The following is a 19,373-nucleotide window of genomic DNA, read 5'->3' on the forward strand; positions in this document are numbered from 1 at the left end:
CACACATGAAACCTACATGTGCATGTTGACCAATGTCACCCCAGTAAAATTTAATTAAAAAAACACATTCAAACCTGAAAAAAAAATTAAGCAAGAAAAAACACACAGATTAGAAAACAAGAAATAAAACTGCCCCTATTTGCAGATGACATGATAGTCTACCTTGAAATTCTAAAGGAATCTATAAACCCCAACACTGTGAACTCACCAAATATTTAATATACAAGACAGCATATAAGAGCAATACACAAAAATAAACAGCATTTCTATATACAAACAATGAACATTTGAAAATCAAAATTAAGAAAGAACTCCATTTATGATCACCTCTATTCCCCCCCAAAAATAACAAAAACATGTTCAGATTCTATATGTTTAAAATTACAAAATGATCATGAAAGTAACCTAATTAAGACCTAAGTAATTGGAGACATACTATGTTCATAGTAAAAGTGTCAAGTTTCCCCATCATAGGTTTAACGATCAATAGGTTTAATGCAACTTCTATCAAAATTCCAGCAGGTATTTTATAGACACAAAATTATTCTAAAGTTTATACAGAAAGGCACAGATCCTAGAATAGCTAAAACTATCTTGACAAAGAAGTGAATGGAGGAATCATTCTACTCAATATTAAGGTTTACTATGTATCTACAATAATCAGTATTGTGTGAAAGGTGCAGAGGGATAGACACAAAGATCAAAGGAAAAAACAAAACAAAACAGAGAACCCAGAAATAGACCCACACAAGTACAGACTACTGATTTTCAACAAAGTTGCAAAAGCAATCCTATATAATAAAACCCTAATATGCAAATTGACTGAACATGGGAATGACTGCTCGCTATGATGTGCACTGACCACCAGGGGGCAGATGCTCAATGCAGGAGGTGCCCCTTGGTAGTCAGTGGGCTCCCATAGGGGGAGCACCACTCAGCCAGAAGCCGGGCTCACGGCTGGTGAGAACAGCGGTGGTGGAAGGAGCCTCTCCTGCCTCTGCAGTAGGCGGCAGTAAGGAACGAGAGGTCCTGGACTGCGAGAGCCCCAGACTGCGAGAGGGATGTTTGACTGCCAGCTTAGGCCAGATCCTGGGGAAACCAGGCGTAAGCGAGCAGGCGGACATCCCCTGAGGGGTTCCGGACTGCCATAGGGTGCAGGCTGGGCTGAGGGACACCCCGCCATGTACGAGTCTTGTGTACCGGGCCTCTAGTTCAATATAAGAGCAAATGGTGTTGAAGCAATGATATCCACAGGCAAGAAACCTCACATCTTACACAAAAGTTAACTTAAGCCTTGGCTGGGTGCTCAGTTGGTTGGAGTGTCATCCTGTACACCTAAAGGTTGCATGTTTGAATCCCAGTCAGGGCACATACCTAGGTTGCAAGTTCGATCCCCCATCAGGGCGCATCCAGGAAACAACTGACTGATATTTCTCTCTCTCTCTCTCTCTCTCTCTCTCTCTCTCTCTCTCTCTCTCTCCAACCCTCCCTCCTCCCCCTCTCCTTTCCCCTCTAAAAATCAATAAAAACTTATCCTCAGGTGAGAATTAAATTTTTAAAAAATTAATCTATAATAATAAAAGCATAATATGCTAATTAGACCGGACAGCTGAACGACCTTCCAGATGTCCTTCTGGATGAAGCCGCAGTGGTGGGGGCTGAGGCAGAGGTGGTTAGGGGCAATCAGGTAGGCAGAGTGATTAGGAGCCAGCGGTCCTGGATTGCGAAAGGGTGCAGGCCGGGCTGAGGGACAACCTCCTCCCGTGCATGAATCTCGTGCATCGGGCCTCTAGTTTAAAATAAATCACAAACTTAAATGTAAGACAAAGCTAAAATGTTTAGAGAAAATATTTGGAAATCTAGGGCTAGGCAAAGAATTCTTAAAACTTAACACACTAAAAGCAAAAATGATAAAATAGATATTTTCAAAATTCAAAACTTATGTTTTGCAAAAGTCCCTGTAAAGAGAAAGAAAAAACACAATACAGAATAAAGTAATTATAAATCCCTACCTAACAAAGACCTTGCATCTGAAATATATACTTGTATAAGGAACTCTCAAAATTACAACAGTAAAAAAATAATTAGAAAAGGGGCAAAAGACATTTTGCCAAAGAAGATGTACAGATGGTAAATACACACATGAAAAGATGCTCAACATCATTAACCATTAGGAAAATGCAAGTTAAAACCACAATGAGATATCATTACATATCTACCAGAATAACTAAAATGAAAAATAGTGATAACACCAAATGTTGGTGAAGATACAGAGACCACTCACAGACTGATGATGGAAGTGTAAAATGGTATATGTACTCTGGAAAATTGTTTGGCAATTTCTTAAAAAACTAAACATGCAATTACCATTGTACTCTTGGGCATTTACTGCAGAGAAATAAAAAATTTGTCCACACAAAAGCCTGTACATGAGTGTTCATAGCACCTTTATTTGTAATAGCAAAAAGCTGGAAATAACTCAGATATCCTTCAACGAATGAACAAACTGGGTATATCCATACCACAAACACTACTTAACAACACAAAGAAACAAACTATTGGTGCATGCAACAACTCGGATAGATGAGAAGTCAACTCCGAAAGCTTACATACTGTGTGATTCCACTTATATTTTTTTGAAATGAGATAATTTTACAAATGAAGAATAAGTAATGGTTGCCAGGAGGAAGAGTAACCGTGGCTATAAAAGGCATCAGGAGCCCTAGCTGGTTTGGCTCACTGAATGGAGCGTTGGCCTGGGGACTGAAGGGTCCCAGGTTTGATTCCGGTCAAGGGTATGTGCCTTGGTTGCAGGCACATCCCCAGTATGGGGGTGTGCAGGAGGCAGCTGATCGATGTTTCTCTCTCATGGATGTTTCTAACTCTCTATCCCTCTCCCTTCCTCTCTGTAAAAAATCAATAAAATATATATTTTTTTTCAAAAAGGCATCAGGAGGGATCCTGTGGTGGCTTTGTATCACTGTATCCAAGTCAAATTCTGGTCATAATGTCTAGTATAGTTTGTGCAATGTTATCATTAAGGTAAAAAGTATAAAGGACACAAATGGTCTCTCTGTATTAAAAGTTTAATTAAAAATACATTTATTGAATAACCATAAAATAAATGGAGGTTAGACTAGATCAGTGGTTTCAGGTCTTTAGCAAAGCATAGAAGGGGGGGCCCAGGGAGGGCAAGAGAAAAGCCACGTGGATGGGGCATAGGGAGCTCCATTTCCTGCTCTGCCCCCCTTTCCACCAGAGCACCTCTGCTTTAACCAATTTAATATCAATCCTGAAGAACACTGTGCTTGAAGGAGTTCATGGTTAGAAAGTGGTAATACCTACAATGGCCTGAAAGTGCTAAGGGCCTGTGGGGTCCATACATCCCTACAAAGAATAGGTTTCTACTTACAACACAGAACTCTGGGGACTTTACTGCTTCGCTGACCAAGTTGGTTGGGAGGGATAAAGGAATCTAACTTACCAATCAGATGAATGATGTGTGGTGCACTTAGAAGACCTCTGATATCCCTATGTAAAATGTTTACATGTAGAACTCAGGTCTGATTCAGAAACTACCAAGAGAAGTTCTCACACAATTTCCAAGTCTCAGTAAAACTGCCACTTTGGTGGTAGCAAAAGAGCTTGTCATCCTTTCTAACATAAAAAGGGCATGGCAAAAAACACACAACAGGTTTATACTCCTTGGCAAACCGCAATTTGCTCACAAAGGGGCACAACTAACTAACTAAAACAGACAAGACATGCCATAATGACCTCACAGGGAGGGCCGCATGGGGATAAGGGACTAGAAGCAGGCAGCTCAGTGCTACGCACAGTAAGGCAGAGGGAGGGAGAGCCTTATGATTAGGAGGCAGATCCCATACCCTAGCTCTCAAAGCCTCCGTTTCCATGGAGATGATTCCTAGTGATCAGATTTCCCACCTTTGCTATTTACTAAGAGCTTGGGCCCAGCACTAAGCACTCTGTGCTGACATCTCATTCAATTCATTCTCAGAACAACAGCTGAAATAGTACTATTATATCCCTCATTTCACAGTAATCAAAAAAACAAAACACCCACACACATAAGACCTAGCAACAAATGTATTTTAAAAAACAAATAAACATTATTACTATTTCTCTCTCAGTATTGCTGAGGCAAGGAAATGCCCTAATGTGCATGAACAGCTTAATACAGGCCTGGATTCTTACCACAAGTTTTGTCAATTTCTCTCCCAGTGGAATTCCAGAATGAAGTCTAGCGAGACCACACTCCAAATGTACTTCCCTTATATCTTGTTAAGGGGTTTAGTGGGGTCATGGTGTGGGCAGCTCTCCAAAGGCCAGGCCTGGCCTCACTTCACTCTTTGATTCCTTTGTCTACTATAGCGATTTTCAACCTTTTTCATCTCATGGCACACAAATTACTAATATTCTGCAGCACACCAAAATATATATATATATATTTTTTGCTGAACTGACAGAAAAAAAAAGGTATAGTTTTGATTCATTTACAAATGGTTATTGTGTTGACGGCTGTCATTTTTTTTTAACCCTCACCTGAGGGTATGCTTTTATGATTTGAGAGAGGGAGAGGGAGGGAGGGAGAAAGAAACATCGAATGGTTGACTCCCATGTGTGCCCCAACTGGGTATTGAAATCACAACCTAGGCATGTGCCCTGACCAGGAATCGAACCCACGACCCTTTGGAGCAGGGAATGATACTCCAACTAACTGAGCCACACCAGCCAGGATGCTGCTCATTTTTTTTATTTGACAATCTAAGGGAAAAGAAGAGGTCAGTGTGCCTGACTAAACAGTCAATTATTGCATGTTTTAAAAATTCTTGTGGCACACTGGTTGAAAATTGCTGGTCTACATGCAAAATAGACCCAGGACTTGCTCTCAAGGAGATCACACGCTAACAGGGGAAACCAACTCTAAAAAGTTAATCATAAAATATCCACTTATTACATTTTTAAAAGGTTGTTTCAAAACACCAAATGTGGGGTGGGGCAGGGAAGGCTTCTCCGAGGAGCTGACATTTAAATGGAAACGGAAAGAACAGGAATTGGCTATGGAGGTAGCTGGGGAGAGCATGCTAGGCAGAGGGAAGAACTCTGAAGAGGGAGGAGAAGCATGGCACCATGGCTAAGACACGGGGGCAGGTGGCACAGGATGAGGTTGGAAGGCTTAGGCACGAGGCTTTAGGCCTCATCAAAGATTTTGTTCTTTATCCTCAGAGAAATGAAAATTCACTGAAGGGTTTTAGTCTTTTTCCCCCAATTAAAAAATACTTAAAACTGTATCAATATAACATTTTAAGTGTACAGTTCAGTAGTGTTTAAGTACATTCACATTACTGTGCAACCCACCAACAACAACCATGTTCAGTGCTCTTTTCATCTTGCAACACTGAAACTCTACCCATTAAACAGTAGCTCCCTGTTCTGTCCTCTCCCAGCCCCTGGTAATGATTATACTACTTCCTGTGTCTATGAATTTGACTACTCTAGGTACCTGATATAAGTGGGATCATACAATACTGTTTGCTTATGATTGGCTTATTCCCTTAGCCTAATGTCCTCAAGGTTCATGCTGACACCCTCCTTCCTTTTTAAAAATGAATAATATGCCAAAACCGGTTTGGCTCAGTGGATAGAGCGTCGGCCTGCAGACTGAAAGGTCCCAGGTTCGATTCCGGTCAAGGGCATGTACCTGGGTTGCGGGCACATCCCCAGTGGGAGATGTGCAGGAGGCAGCTGATCGATGTTTCGCTCTCATCGATGTTTCTAACTTTCTATCTCTCTCCCTTCCTCTCTGTAAAAAATCAATAAAATATATATATTAAAAAAAATAAAAATAAAAATGAATAATATTCCATTGTATGTACATACCACATTTTGTTTACCCATTCACCTGTCCTAGGTACTCTTAGGTACTTATGTTGCTTCCACCTTTTGACTACTGTGAATAATGCTTCTCTGAACATGGGTGTACAAATATATCTGTAAGATCCTGCTTTCAACTCTACCAAGTGTGTGCCCAGAAGTGGAACTACTGGATCATAAAGTAGTTTAATCTTTTGAGGAACCACTTTCTATAGTGATTGCATCATTTTACATTTTCACCAATAGTGTACAAGGGTTCCAATTTCTCCCCATTATCACTAATACTTATTTCCTGATTAAAAAAAAAATAGTAGCCATCCTAATGCGTAGAGGATTTCACTGAAGTATTTCAAGCAAGGGTTTTTAACCATGATTTAATCTATGTTTTAAAAAGGCTGGTCTGACTGCTGTGTGGTAAATCGACGGGAAGGTGGAAAGCAGGAATGGAAGTTGGGCTCTCCTCACATAGTGGTTGTATGGAAGAGGGGAGCATACAAAGAGGGGTAGCCAGAATGATGGAGGTAGGTGGTGTGGAAGTCTGAGTGGAGTACTGAAGATTTAAAATGGTTATTACTGATTAGATACAACTAAATGCAACAGGGTTTCTAGGCAGTTCTGATGACTGCCGATTTATAGTGATGCCAGGCTTCCTCCAAAACCCCAAGAGGTCAATGAAAATGGGGGAAAAGTCCCTAAATGGAATAAAGTGGAAGTAAATGGGACAAATTATATAGTAAACAGATAATTTCATTATATGGAAAGACAAGCATTAACTTAAGTACCTTTTGAACACAATACTCTTCACTTTATACATCCTCAGTGGGATACCCACAAAGGACAAAAGACCTGGGAAGAGATCATATTTGAAACTTTACTTCGTAGATTTGTTCTTGGTGGGTTCTGATGTAGCAGTTCAGAAACTATTTGTGTATATTTTAGGATCAAACAAATACAAACAAGTAAATATATTGGTGGTGCTGGGCCCCAGAGTTCTCACCAGAGAAGGAGATAGATACAAGGATGGAATAAGAGAATAAGAATCCCATGGACTTAGATAAAAAATAGAGGAATCAGCTTGAAATTCAAGACAAATAAACTTTAAGGAAAAAGCTGCCTACCTCTGTTCTCTGAGAAGACCTAGATGCAATGACATCCTTAGTCTTAATGAACATACTCAGGGTGAAGATTTTGGTTTTCAAATAATATTCCCTATGAACAGAAATCATGGTTCCTCAGAAAAATGGCTAATTTCAAGGTTGGGGCAAGGAAAGTGCAAGATGAGATTAGAACATCTTATCGTGCCAGAAAGTATGAAAACACTCAAAGAAGGATGAGGACATGTCAAAAGGACAAAGGAAGCAGCTTGAAGAGGTTCCTGCTGTCATCTCTGGAACAACTTGAGCATTCAAAGAATGACAGAAATGGACTACAACTCTGAAAAAAAAAAAAAAGAACCCGTAAGTCTGCACTGATATTTTAAAAGTTAAAAATAAAGGGGACAAGAAGAATAGAAAACTTTTTAAAAAAAATGCTAACTAATAAATGTAGAAAGAATAAAAAATAACTATTTTATAATTATCACAATAATAATAGATTCAGGCAAGAATCTTTGACAGATGCTAAAACCACTGGGTGAAAGACCAGTGGGAAGCAGATTATTTAGTCTGCTAGCATAATCCCACAGATCACTTATTAAACACAAGCAAAAACAAATGCTTTTATTGCAAAGAAAACTGGAAAATAGTATCCTAACCAAGCGATCAACTGAACAAAATCAACTGAGACAGACGTCATGACATGCCTGATGTGAAACACTGAGATCACAGCCTCACCCTGTACAGTAGGTCCTTGGTTACATCGGAGATCCATTCCTACAGCGTGACATAACGCGATTTTCGCCACAAGTCGGAACCTACCTACATAAGCACCTACGTCACTCACATGGAGCACATACACACCAGTAATGAAGTGAAACAGTAAAAAAAATTTAAAAGATAACAATTCCTGACTTTTACTTGTGGTAAATAAATAATAAAAAACATAAAGCACCTATGTACATACGTCAAAATGACGACCTTTTTTTTTTTTTTTTTTTATAAATAAATGGGAGATGGCGACATAACCATGAAACAATGTACGTTGAGTCCGACATAACCCGAGGACTGTCCGTAGTGTCCTTGTGGAAAATGTTCAACCTACATCACACAATGAGGAAGCAATCTGATCAATCCAATCCTGAGGAAGAAATCTGAACATTCTACACAAGAACTGACCTCAAGTCTTCAAAAATACCAACGCCACACACACAAAAAGTCTAAGAAACTGCCTAGGTTAAAGGTAATTAAAGAGACATGAAAATAAATGCAATGTGTGATCTTGTTTGGACAAGGAAAAAACCCTTAAACCCCAAACCAAAAGACTAGCTAGCTAAAAGGGACACTGCTGTGCTGACTGCAGAAATCTGAACTGAGCTGTGTAGTAAATGATACTAATGTATCAACGTTACAGCTCCTGAGTGTGATGACCTGTATTAAGGTTATAGGAGCATGCTCCTTTAAGGAGATAAATGCTAAAATATTTAGGAGTTAAGGTCCATAAAGTCTGGAAATAATTCTCAGATGGTTCAAGAACAAAAAAGCATCTAAAAATTAAGCAAATAGGGCAAAATGTTAAAAACATTTGGTGAATCTAGCTGATGGGTATATGAGTGTTCACTGTAATATTTCTGCAACCATCTTTTCTGTAGGGTTGTAAATTTAAAAATAAGAAATTAAGAGAATGAGAAGACAAGACTAGGAAAAAATATTTGCAAAACACATACTATATGATAAAGGACTGTTATCCAAAATATATAAAGAATTAAAACCCAACAATAAGAAAACAATTAAAAAATGGGCTGAAGACCAGAAGAGCCTCACCAAAGAATATATACAGATGGTAAATAAGCATATGAAAAGATGCTTAACATCCTGTTATTAGGTAACTGCACATTAAAACAAATAATGAGATACCATTACACATCTATTAAAATGGCCAAAATCTGAACTAACACCAACAAATGCTGACAAGGATGTGAGACAATAGGAATTCTATTTCTTTGCTGCTGGGAATGCAAAATGGTACAGTCACTTTGGAAGAGAGATGACAGTTTCTTATAAACCTAAACATACTCCAACACCACCAAGGGTGAACTCTAAAGTAAACTATGGAACTTGGGTGATAATGTGCATCAGTACAGATTCATCCATTTAAAAAAATGCACCATCTAGTGAGGAATGCAGATAGTGACGGAGGCTGTGCATGTGTGTGTGTGCGTGTGGTGGTGGTGGGGGGGGTGGTGAGGGGGGAGGAGGGGACAGGAAGTACATGGGAAGTCTGAACTGCTCTAAAAATTGTCTATTAAATAAATAAGTTGGGCCCTGGATTGTGTGCTCAGTAGTTAGAGTGTCTTCCCATGCACTGAATGGTCATAGGTTCTATTCCCGACCTGGTTAGGCAAATACCCAGGTTGTGGGTTCGATCTCCGGTTGGGGCACATGCGTGAGGCAAACAATTGGTGCTTCTCTCTCACATCAATGTCTCTCTCTCTCTCTCTCTCTCTCTCCCTAGAATCAATGAAAAAGCATATCCTTCAGTGAGGATTAAAAAAAAAAAATGTTGGGGGTGGAATGGAGACCTGATTAAGGACACTGTTCTCAGGAGCCTACTCTAAATGACCCCCTTGGCCCAGCCCCATCTCTACTCCGTAGCCACTATAGCACTTGTGGATTCTTGATTGCATAATTTTATTTCACGTAACATTTCCCATGAGTCTTCTTTTCAAATAAATTAAAAATAGGAAAAGAGAACTGAGAAGTGACTGTGCCCAGGAGTGAAAGATCCTTCTGTTAACCTTCCTTAATTCTCTGGATATCTCCACGCCATTCCTTATATCTGGCCACTGGTTCGTTCTCTCTCTCTCTCTCTCTCTCTCTCTCTCTCTCTCTCTCTCTCTCTCTCTCCACGCCATTCCTTATATCTGGCCACTGGTTCGTTCTCTCTCTCTCTCTCTCTCTCTCTCTCTCTCTCTCTCTCTTTCTCTCTCTCTCTCCCCCTCCCTCCCCTCCTGCACCCCCAGGGAAAGCTATCACTTAGAAGTACCTGTGGAAGTCAAGCAGGTTTTCTGAATCGATATAATCATCCAAGTTGAGGGTCAAATCTGACACTTGCTGTGAGCCATATTCCTAGAAAAAAAAAAAGAGAGATGGACTATTTCTTGTCTAAAGAAACATGTATGTGCACAAAGAGACATAGATAAGGACTGTTTGTAATACAGGAAATACCCTTCTAATGATTGGGGACTTCTCTGATTTAGGAATACCATTTTTTTGAGGCAGAGTCCAGAAAACCTACTTCCTAGGCTCTTTTGCAGCCTGGGCACAGGCATGGAACTGAGGAGCCAAAAAGATGCACAACTTCGACATGGAGGTGGGCAACATGGGGAAGCAGGCTGAGCAAGAGACAGACATCTTACTAAGGAGGGGTTCCAGCATCAGTGGCTCAGGAGAAGCACCAGGCCAGGCAGGACTGGCCAGTCCCTCACATCCTTGTGGTGGCCACAGCAGTGGTTTCAATGGCATGGTTTGGGGCACTATCCTGGAGCCCAGATTTGAATCTGTTTTCTAGCCCTTCCAATAATTCAAGGAAACTATCCCAATTCTTCCACAAACCCAATCTATAAACTAACCTGAAGGGATTTTGTTGTTTGAAACTAAGAACCTTGTCTGATACAAGATCTAAGTGTTCATCAAAAGGATAAATAAATTATGGTATTATGGAATATGGCATAATAAATTAATGAATAAGGTATAGCTACTAGTATATGCATTCCTATGTAAAGACCTCCAAAATATACTTTTCCATGAACACACACAATCAGAACAAAAAGAAAATCACTGCCTTCATGGTGCTCACTGTCCACTGATAGAATACATACATTAACCCAAAGCATGAATAAGTATGTAAGTACACATTGTGGTACCAGGCAGGAAAATGAAAGGATCAAGTAGAGAAGTACACTTTAGATTTTTCTGGCAGGTGAGAGTAGGTGGTCAGGACTGAGCTTTCTGAGGAAGTGAACTAAGAGAGGGCGTAGGCCTGGCTAAAGAAAGGGTGAAGAGTGTGTATGCATGTGAGGCCCTCACAGGGGGAAGAGCTTCCCAGCACAGGAAACAAGAGATGTAAAGGCTTCAAGGCAGCAAGAAGAGAAGCTTAGCTAAAGAACTAAAATATCCCCCAGGGCAGGGGTCCTCAAACTACGGCCCCACGGGTCACATGCAAATACAAATATTGTATGTGTTCCCGTTTTGTTTTTTTACTTCAAAATAAGATATGTGCAGTGTGCATAGGAATTTGTTCATAGTTTTTTTTTAAACTATAGTCCGGCCCTCCAACGGTCTGAGGGACAGTGAACTGGGCCCCTGTTTAAAAAGTTTGAGGACCCCTGCCCCAGGGGCTATGGTTTTTCCTCCCAGATTGTCACTGAATGGACTTATCCTAATTTACTTAACCATTCCCCTGTGATGGAAAGCCTCCCCGCCAATACCAGTGGTGAAAATCTTTGAGCACAAAGCTTTCTATCTTTAGGGTTCTTGCCTCAGGATAAAGATCCAGAAGTAGGATCAATGGGTAAAGGCCTCACAAATATTTAGGGCTTTTCATCCATACAGTTAAATGGGTTTCACATCTACTCTCATCACCAGATCCCTCCTTGTCTCAGACACTCACCAGCACATTGATGATCATGCTCTTCTCCACAGTGACAGCCTTCATGAGGAGCTTTCTGGACCCCTCCTTCGACTCATACCGGAGGACGTACAGGTCTTTATTGTTGTTCCATCCAACAGGCAGCAGTTCTGATTTCTTATCACTGGGAACTGGCTGAGAAGACACGAGGGTTGAGAGGAGGAAGGTTACAACCTCAGAACACAGCTATGAAGGATTTATAATCTAATCACATTGCTTGCTTCACAGATGAGGGCATAGGGGTCAGGAGCTCTGGGACCCAGGTCTCTGGACTCGAGCTCCTGCTCCTCTCTCGTCTCTGACTGCCTTTGTCACACAGCACTGGAACCTGTCAAGAATCTGCCTTGCTTCAATAATCTCCTCGCCATCCCTCTGCCAAGAATAAGGCCAATCATTTCAAGGAAATCTGTGAAATTCTAAGGTAGTGTTTTTAAAAGTCTGGAACGTGGGCCATCTACAATAGGATCACTAAAGTGTTGACTAGAATACAGATTCTAATGTACCCCCCTCCAGATTACTGTAGTGGCTTAACAAAAATTATGAACAATTTCATACACATACGAAATATAGCATATGTACAAGATATAAAAGAACTATAAAATGGACACCTATGTATCTGCCACCAGCTTAAGAGATAGAATATCACCAATACTGCTAATGCCTTGAGTAGTGTACCCCCAATGAAGCTCTCCCCCTCCCCCTCACGGGTTATTACTACTCTGTATTTCTAAAAACTTCTTTACTTTTCCTTACAGTTGTATTACTATGCACACAACCCTAAAAATAAAATTTTCAAATGTTTTTGAATTTTATATAGATTGTATCAATTTATCACTTGCCTTTTTCATTCAATGGTTTTTTGAGATTCATCCATGTCAATGCATTTCACTATAGTTGATTCACTATATAGCATTCCATTGCTCTACAGTTCACAGCTATATAGCATACCATTGTATGAATATCATACAAGCTACACTTTCACTTGTTGGTAGGTATTTGGAGTGTGTACAGTTTATCTGTTTAGCTATTATAAAGACTGCTATAAACATTCCTGTACACATCTCCTACTACACATGTGGATAAATTTCCATACAGTATGTCTGGGGGAAGGACTTTTAATTTATAAGATAAAGTGTAATTGTATCCCAAAGAGGTACTGATTTATAATCCCATCAGCATAAGAGTTCCTGTTGCTCCGTGTGGTCAGCAACATCGCTATTGTCCAATTTAAGTATTTTTGCCAACCTGGTGGGTGAAAAATGCATCACTGAGAGTTGTGATGTCTTCCTTCCTTTTTTTTTAGCAACCCTAGGACTTTCCTTTTATACACCAGAGTTTGAAAAACAGTTCTCAAACTATTTCTATAGTAAGAACTAATATAGTAACTTCCAGGTGGGGAACGATTTCTTAAACAAAACTGACAAAAGAAAAAAGTGCTGCCTTTGAGACTATTCATAATTTAAAGCTTCTCTTCAACAACAGACACTACAAATAGGCAGCCACAGGTTAGGATGAGGTATCTGCCATGGCTACAGATGAAAAGAATTAATAATTAGCACATAAAGGGAATGCTTGGAAATGAACAAAAGTTGTGAACCCACTTGAAAAACTGGCAAAAGATATGAATAAGCAAAAGATAAGAGCAGCTAATAGTGTATAAATGATTGTTTAATAGCACTTAGAGAAGCACTGGTTGAAATAATGAGATACCAGGTTACACCCCAGATTAGTTATTATCCATATTTCTATTTTTTGTCAGGTGTTTGTGTGGGTGTGGGGAGAATAGGACCCCCCAGATACTGCTTTCTGGTAGCCATCTTACAACCACTTTGGAGGGTAATCTGGTAGTATTCAGTGCAATGAGGTGAGCTGACACGCCATAACCTCCACTCCTGGAAGAAACCCTGTGCACAGAGGCACAGAGGACATGACAAATAATTTTCATCACCAAAGTGGAGGGGAAATAAGACATCGCCTCACAGAGGAGCATGATATAGCAGTGAGAAGGAACAAACTAGATCTAAAAATCTATACTAATAATCTATACTCGTGGTCGGCAAACTGTGGCTCGTGAGCCACATGCGGCTCTTTGGCCCCTTGAGTGTGGCTCTTCCTAAGCCTTAGGAGTACTCTAATTAGGTTAATAACAATGTACCTACCTATATAGTTTAAGTTTAAAAAATTTGGCTCTCAAAAGAAATTTCAATCGTGGTACTGTTGATATTTGGCTCTGTTGACTAATGAGTTTTCGGACCACTGATCTATACTAATAAAAGGGTAATATGCAAATTGTTGGGATGCCCTCATGCAACAACCGAACAGCAGGCTGTGGTGGGGTGACCAGGCTGGCAGGGGGGCAGTGAGGGTGACCAGGCCGGCAGAGGTGGGCAGTGAGGGGCGACCAGGCTGGCGGGGGGGGTGGGGGGAGGGGGAGCAGTTAGGGGTGACCAAACCAGCAGGGGGTGCAGTTAGGGGCAATCAGGACAGCAGGCAGAGACGGTTAGGGGTGATCAATGATCAGGCCAGAAGGGGGGCAGTTTGTGGCGATCAGGCAGGCAGAGGCCGTTAGGGGCAAACAGGCAGGCAGGGAGGTGAGCAGTTAGGAGCCAGAGGTCCCGGATTGTGAGAGGGATGTCTGACTGCCAGTTTAGGCCTGATCCCTGGGATTGGGCCTAAACTGGCAGTTGGACATCCCCTGAGGGGTCCCAGATTGGAGAGGCCCCCCACCCCGTGCACTAATTTCATGCACTAGGCCTCCAGTGTGTGTGTGTGTGTGTGTGTGTGTGTGTGTGTGTGCGCGTGCGCGCGCGCGCGCGCGCGCACGCGCATGACAAAGAAAGGCTAAGAAAAAATGAGATTTATAGCTGGGTGACATTTATGCACACATTTTAAAAATGCACATAAAATATTTTTTTTTCATGGATGCATATTTATATAGCTGAATATGGAGAAACTGGACTGGGAAGATCTGTATTCATGAGAATATAGTATGAGAGAGTGGGACCAAAGATGAAGAACAAGGGCAAAAGACAAAGGTCCAGCAACCCCAAGGACAGTGGGAAGCCAAGAGTGGAGAATTGGGGGCCTCTCTGATCACCCCTGATATTCAGGAATCCAATGGGGGGAGAGGTTCCAAATAAAAGTCAAGATGTTGCAACTGGCATGGTTTAAAACCTGGATGGCTGACAAGGAAATTCACAGGCTTGAAGCAGAGAAATGAGAGTGAAGGAAACCAAAAGTGAAACTAATCAAATCACTCTGCTAAGTGAGTAAGAGAAACTTTCCCTTCATCCCAACTGGTAAGTTTCCTGTAACATGGTTAGCATTGTGGATTTACGGTTTATTTTGGAAGCCAAGAATTTGATAATATATCTGTCTCTGTTCTGTTAAGGGCCTTTGAATATATGTCCTCCATCTAGAGCAGTGATGGCGAAACTATGACGCGTGTCAGAGGTGACACGCGAACTCATTTTTTTGGTTGATTTTTCTTTGTTAAATGGCATTTAAATATATAAAATAAATATCAAAAATATAAGTCTTTGTTTTACTAAGGTTGCAAATATCAAAAAATTTCTATATGTGACACGGCACCAGAGTTAAGTTAGGGTTTTTCAAAATGCTGACACGCCGAGCTCAAAAGGTTCGCCATCACTGATCTATAGCAACCCATCAGAATTTTTTCTTAGACTATAGGTAACTCAGTCTGCTCACTATCCCATAACCTCTGGCTTCCAGAATAAGAGAGAATCCTGGGGCCAAGTGAGGTGATGCCTCTCACTGCAGTGGAACCGATGTTCCTCAGCCCAAGGGCTGCCTTGATATGGGGAAAACAGGGGGACAGAGAGGGACTGGTCCCAGTGATATCAGTCCAAATATGGCATTCACTGCCCTCGAGGCCCTGACAGGAAATATCAGGTCTCCCAGAAAGCTACAACTGGAAAGTAGCCAAAGTGCAATTGTGTAGTTTACTTCCCTTAGAGGAAAATCTAAGAAAGGGCTGACAGGGCCTGAGAATTGCCCAAAGTCACGGTAAGTCAGGGACAGAGCTGGATTTGGTAGTCAGAGCTTCTGGTTGCCCTGGCTATGGCTGGAGAAGATTTTTCCAGCCAGAACCACCAGGTTGGCTCCAAGAAAGGAAATGCAGTTGTCCCCTTAGGCAAACTGCTGGGGCTAGATGCCTTCTTTAATGGTCTTGAGTTCATCCCAGTGCCTCTGGGCTAAAATGTGCCCAAAGAAACTCAAATTGACCATTCTGGGCATTTTCTCTCTTTCATCATACTACAACACAAAAAAATATTCTCTAAGTCTATGACCATCTCTATCCCTTGCCACCTAAGCCACTGTAAAGCTCTTATGAGGCATGGTGCTGACTTCAAGAAAGAAATACAAATTCAAATATTGGCTTTTTATTGAAGCCAGTGAATGCATTGTTCTCCTAATCAAGTATTACGTACACAATTCCCCAGTACCAAAGGAGACAAAACCCAACAGAGGAGACAATTTAGCTTTTTATTTAATTGCTAATATATTATATAATCAAGCACATACACACTTTTGGGACCTTCCTCTCTCTTTTATCACCCAAGAAGGGTGAGGAGCAGGAGGTGGCTGGATAGGCAACACACACATCCTCTGAGCTTGGCAGACACTACTGGTCTCTGCTGAGTCTTCTGGTCCCAGGCCAGAAAATTAAACCCTTTTAAATAAATTATTAGGAAAGATGCCTCAACTCTGAAGAAGTAGACTCAGCAGAAGTGAGAGGAGGACACATGCAACCTGAGCTCCAATGACAGTTAAAAAAGAGAGGCCAAGAACAGCAGAAATATACTCAAACGTGCAATACAAACACCCATCCCCTCTAAGATCATGCACGCTTTAGCACTGGGTAGTCATGTGAACAGTGGGCAGTGCCTTCCGAAACCCTCATTCCCACTCTCCCTGGCCTCCCCTATGATGTGTGGAGCCGCAACATTTTCTGTATGAACTCACCACATAGCATATGAATAGAGTGGAACTAGATGGACCTTTGGGAATTAAGGATCTTTTATTTACTTTCTAAAACCAGTATTGAGATCATATTCTTTCTGATCATTTCACCTGAAAATTTTGGGGTCCAGAGTATATGGCAAAGGGGATGGTGCTGGCTGGAAGGAGGCAATAACCTAAGCTGTCGAAGTGAATCAGAGTTGCTGACAGGATTCGAGAGGGATGAGTGGTGGAAGCAGATCTGCAGTGTTGACATGTCTTTTTAGCGTGGGGAGAAGAAAAGGGAGTCACACAGGCCCTCTGTAACAAAAACCTGCTCCTGGGGAGAGAGGTTCTGACAGTGCGTTAGAGAAGCAGTAGCTAGCCGGCAGGAGATAAGGAGAGTGGGGTACATGAGAAGGGGCAGAGAGCGGGGCAGGCATGTTAGATCTGAAAGACAAGCAAAGAGGTGGGGGGAGCTCCAAGGTCATGACCAAGTCTAACTCCCCTCTCCTGTCCCACTGTTCCCTGTGCTATCCCACACATCAGCTTTCTGGGAGAAGTTCCCAGGGAAGACTGAAATGAAATGATTAGGGCAAGTGAAAGAGTGTTAAAGATGAGAAAGCTGGAGTGGGGCAGGTGAGGAGATGCTGGGAAACTATACACTGAAAGGGGGAACGGGACTCTTGTGAGTGGGGACTGTCTCTACCTTGTCCCAAGGTCTGAAGTGCAGGGTAGACAGACAGGCCACGAAGAGGCGTTTGGGAGGGAGAAATGGCTCTTGCAGTGTGTGTGTGTGTGTGTGTGTGTGTGTGTGTGTGTGTGTGTGAGTGAGAGAGAGAGAGAGAGAGAGAGAGGGAGAGAGAGAGATTGGCCCTTCTTTTCTGTCTTATCACCAGTCCTAGAGTCCACACGAGGGATGAAGTATGTGTGAACCTAGAGGTGGGTTTAGAGGCGGGGGGGGGGGGGGGGGGGGGGCAGAAACCCATGACAGTTCTTGTGCTTCTGCTTCCTGTCCTGGGAGTAAAGTGTGAGAGGAGGGTGGTGGTCCTGGCCACTAGTTCTAAGAGACAGCGGATGGGGCAGCCAGGAATGTGGGGAAGACCTGGCTCCACGTGCTCAGGGCGGATAAACCCTTTGAGGAAGGATTCCTGAAGCTCTGGGCAGAGAGGAAAGGTTCAAGACTCTGGATGTACATCTGAGAAATAAAAAGGATTAGCGAGCAAGAGAACTGAAGCAGTGAGAAGTGAGAGCAGGGTCAAACATCTCACTGTTGGATGCAAGAGGGGAGGGGCCCTGCTCCCAGAGCTGGTGTAGATTCTGTGGGGCAAGATGAGAAAGCTGGAGTGGGGCAGGTGAGGAAATGCTGGGGGTACATGAGAAGGGGCAGAGGTGTTCTCTCTGGTAGGAAAATAAAGGGGCAGGAGGGGGCCCGGCCCAGGTCTCACCGGAAGCTGATGTGCAGGATGAGAGTCACAGGGGAGGGGCAGGCGACAGGAGTTAACCACAAGGGGCTCTGTGGGGATAACGCCCCCGGAGGCAGAGGGGAGGGTGGGAGAGCAGGAGGGGCTGGTCCTGTAGGGACAGCTGTGGGGAGGAAACCTTCCCTGGCCGCACCCGCGTGTGTACGTGTGTGAGGTGCTGGTTTTCCAGAGCCTGAGCTGGGGACAACAGCAGCGAGTGGCCTGCAAAGGATGGAGGGTGTGAGCTCTCCGGGCCAGGCTGAGGCGTGAAGAAAGGGCCCTTGACAAGGGCTGAGTAGGTCCAAGCTCACCCCGACACCCGTGCTTGGATCCCGCTACCCGGTGGGGACCCCGGTACAGTATGAGGGCAGCCCCCCCGCCCCGACTGTGCGGGAAGGAACTTAGCGGACACTCCAGGTGGGTGAGGCGTGCGCAGGGGGGCTACCGCCGTCTCGGTGCCAGGCCCACACAGTCCTGGCCTCGGAGTCTGGCAGGCTGTGCTGACTTGGGTTTTCCACACACTGTGTTGTGAGGTGCTCTGAGCTGAGCTGGGGCAGCAGAGCCTCTCCCCAAACGCAGTCTGTACCAACGGTGGCGTGAAACCCAGACCTGGGAGAGGGGAAGGTCAGAGCCCTGCACCAGGCCTTCGGTCCTATGGGTTTGGGCCGAGGACACCTTCGCCCCTCCGCCCTAGCTCCGAGCCGCTCCGTGGCGTACCTGCTCGCCGGCACCCACGCTGTAGTAGCCGCGCGTCACCAACTCCCAGTGCAGGAAGCAGACCAGCGCGTCCTGCGCACAGGTCATCGCCGGCGCCGCCGACGCGAACAGAACCTCCAAGCCCGCCATGCGTGCCCCCGGCTTCTGCGGGCAGAGGAAGGGAGTGAGGAAGTGCGGTGAGCCGACCGGCCCTCCGGGGACTGATGACTCCGCACCGATAATCCACTCGCTCCAGCTGCTTCCACCCACAGCCAAAATGGAGACGCCCTCGGGTAAGGGGGCGTGGCTGCCGGAAGTAGCTCTAAGGCGCGGCGCAGCCGCGCGAGCGAGTCCGGGCTGGAAACATGAGCGCAACACTTAAAGGTTCCGGCAGGCAGTGCGCGGGCGGGGCGGGGCGGGGCGAGGCTGGGCGGGGCCCCCAGCTGGAATCCCGATCTTCCCAGGTTGCTAGCAGGACCGCTGCAGGTAGGGTGTTGCGTCCTGGAGGAGAGGCCCCCTTATTCTGAGCCATAGACTTCCCATCCGCAGAATGGGGTAGGCGCATGCTAA

At 43.5% G+C, this 19,373-nt stretch overlaps 1 protein-coding gene across 2 annotated transcripts in view; it reads right to left on the reverse strand.

The window, feature by feature from the left end:
- PSMF1 (proteasome inhibitor subunit 1) overlaps nucleotides 1-19,098 on the reverse strand; it is a 40,699-nt gene extending 21,601 nt beyond the window's left edge. For both annotated transcript variants that reach the window (XM_070420080.1, XM_070420079.1), the window contains exons 1-3: nucleotides 18,825-19,098; nucleotides 11,662-11,814; nucleotides 10,036-10,118 (exon numbers count right to left, since the gene is read on the reverse strand). In XM_070420080.1, coding sequence (XP_070276181.1) covers nucleotides 10,036-10,118; nucleotides 11,662-11,814; nucleotides 18,825-18,953 — 365 coding nt within the window. In that variant the 5' untranslated portion in view covers nucleotides 18,954-19,098. The remainder of the gene's footprint in view (nucleotides 1-10,035; nucleotides 10,119-11,661; nucleotides 11,815-18,824) is intronic.
- Between the last annotated feature and the right edge of the window lie 275 nt (nucleotides 19,099-19,373).

Source organism: Myotis yumanensis, unplaced genomic scaffold (assembly GCF_028538775.1).
Source record: "Myotis yumanensis isolate MYYU_CA2020_CCGP unplaced genomic scaffold, mMyoYum1.0.hap1 SCAF_7, whole genome shotgun sequence".
Taxonomy (NCBI): domain Eukaryota; kingdom Metazoa; phylum Chordata; class Mammalia; order Chiroptera; family Vespertilionidae; genus Myotis; species Myotis yumanensis.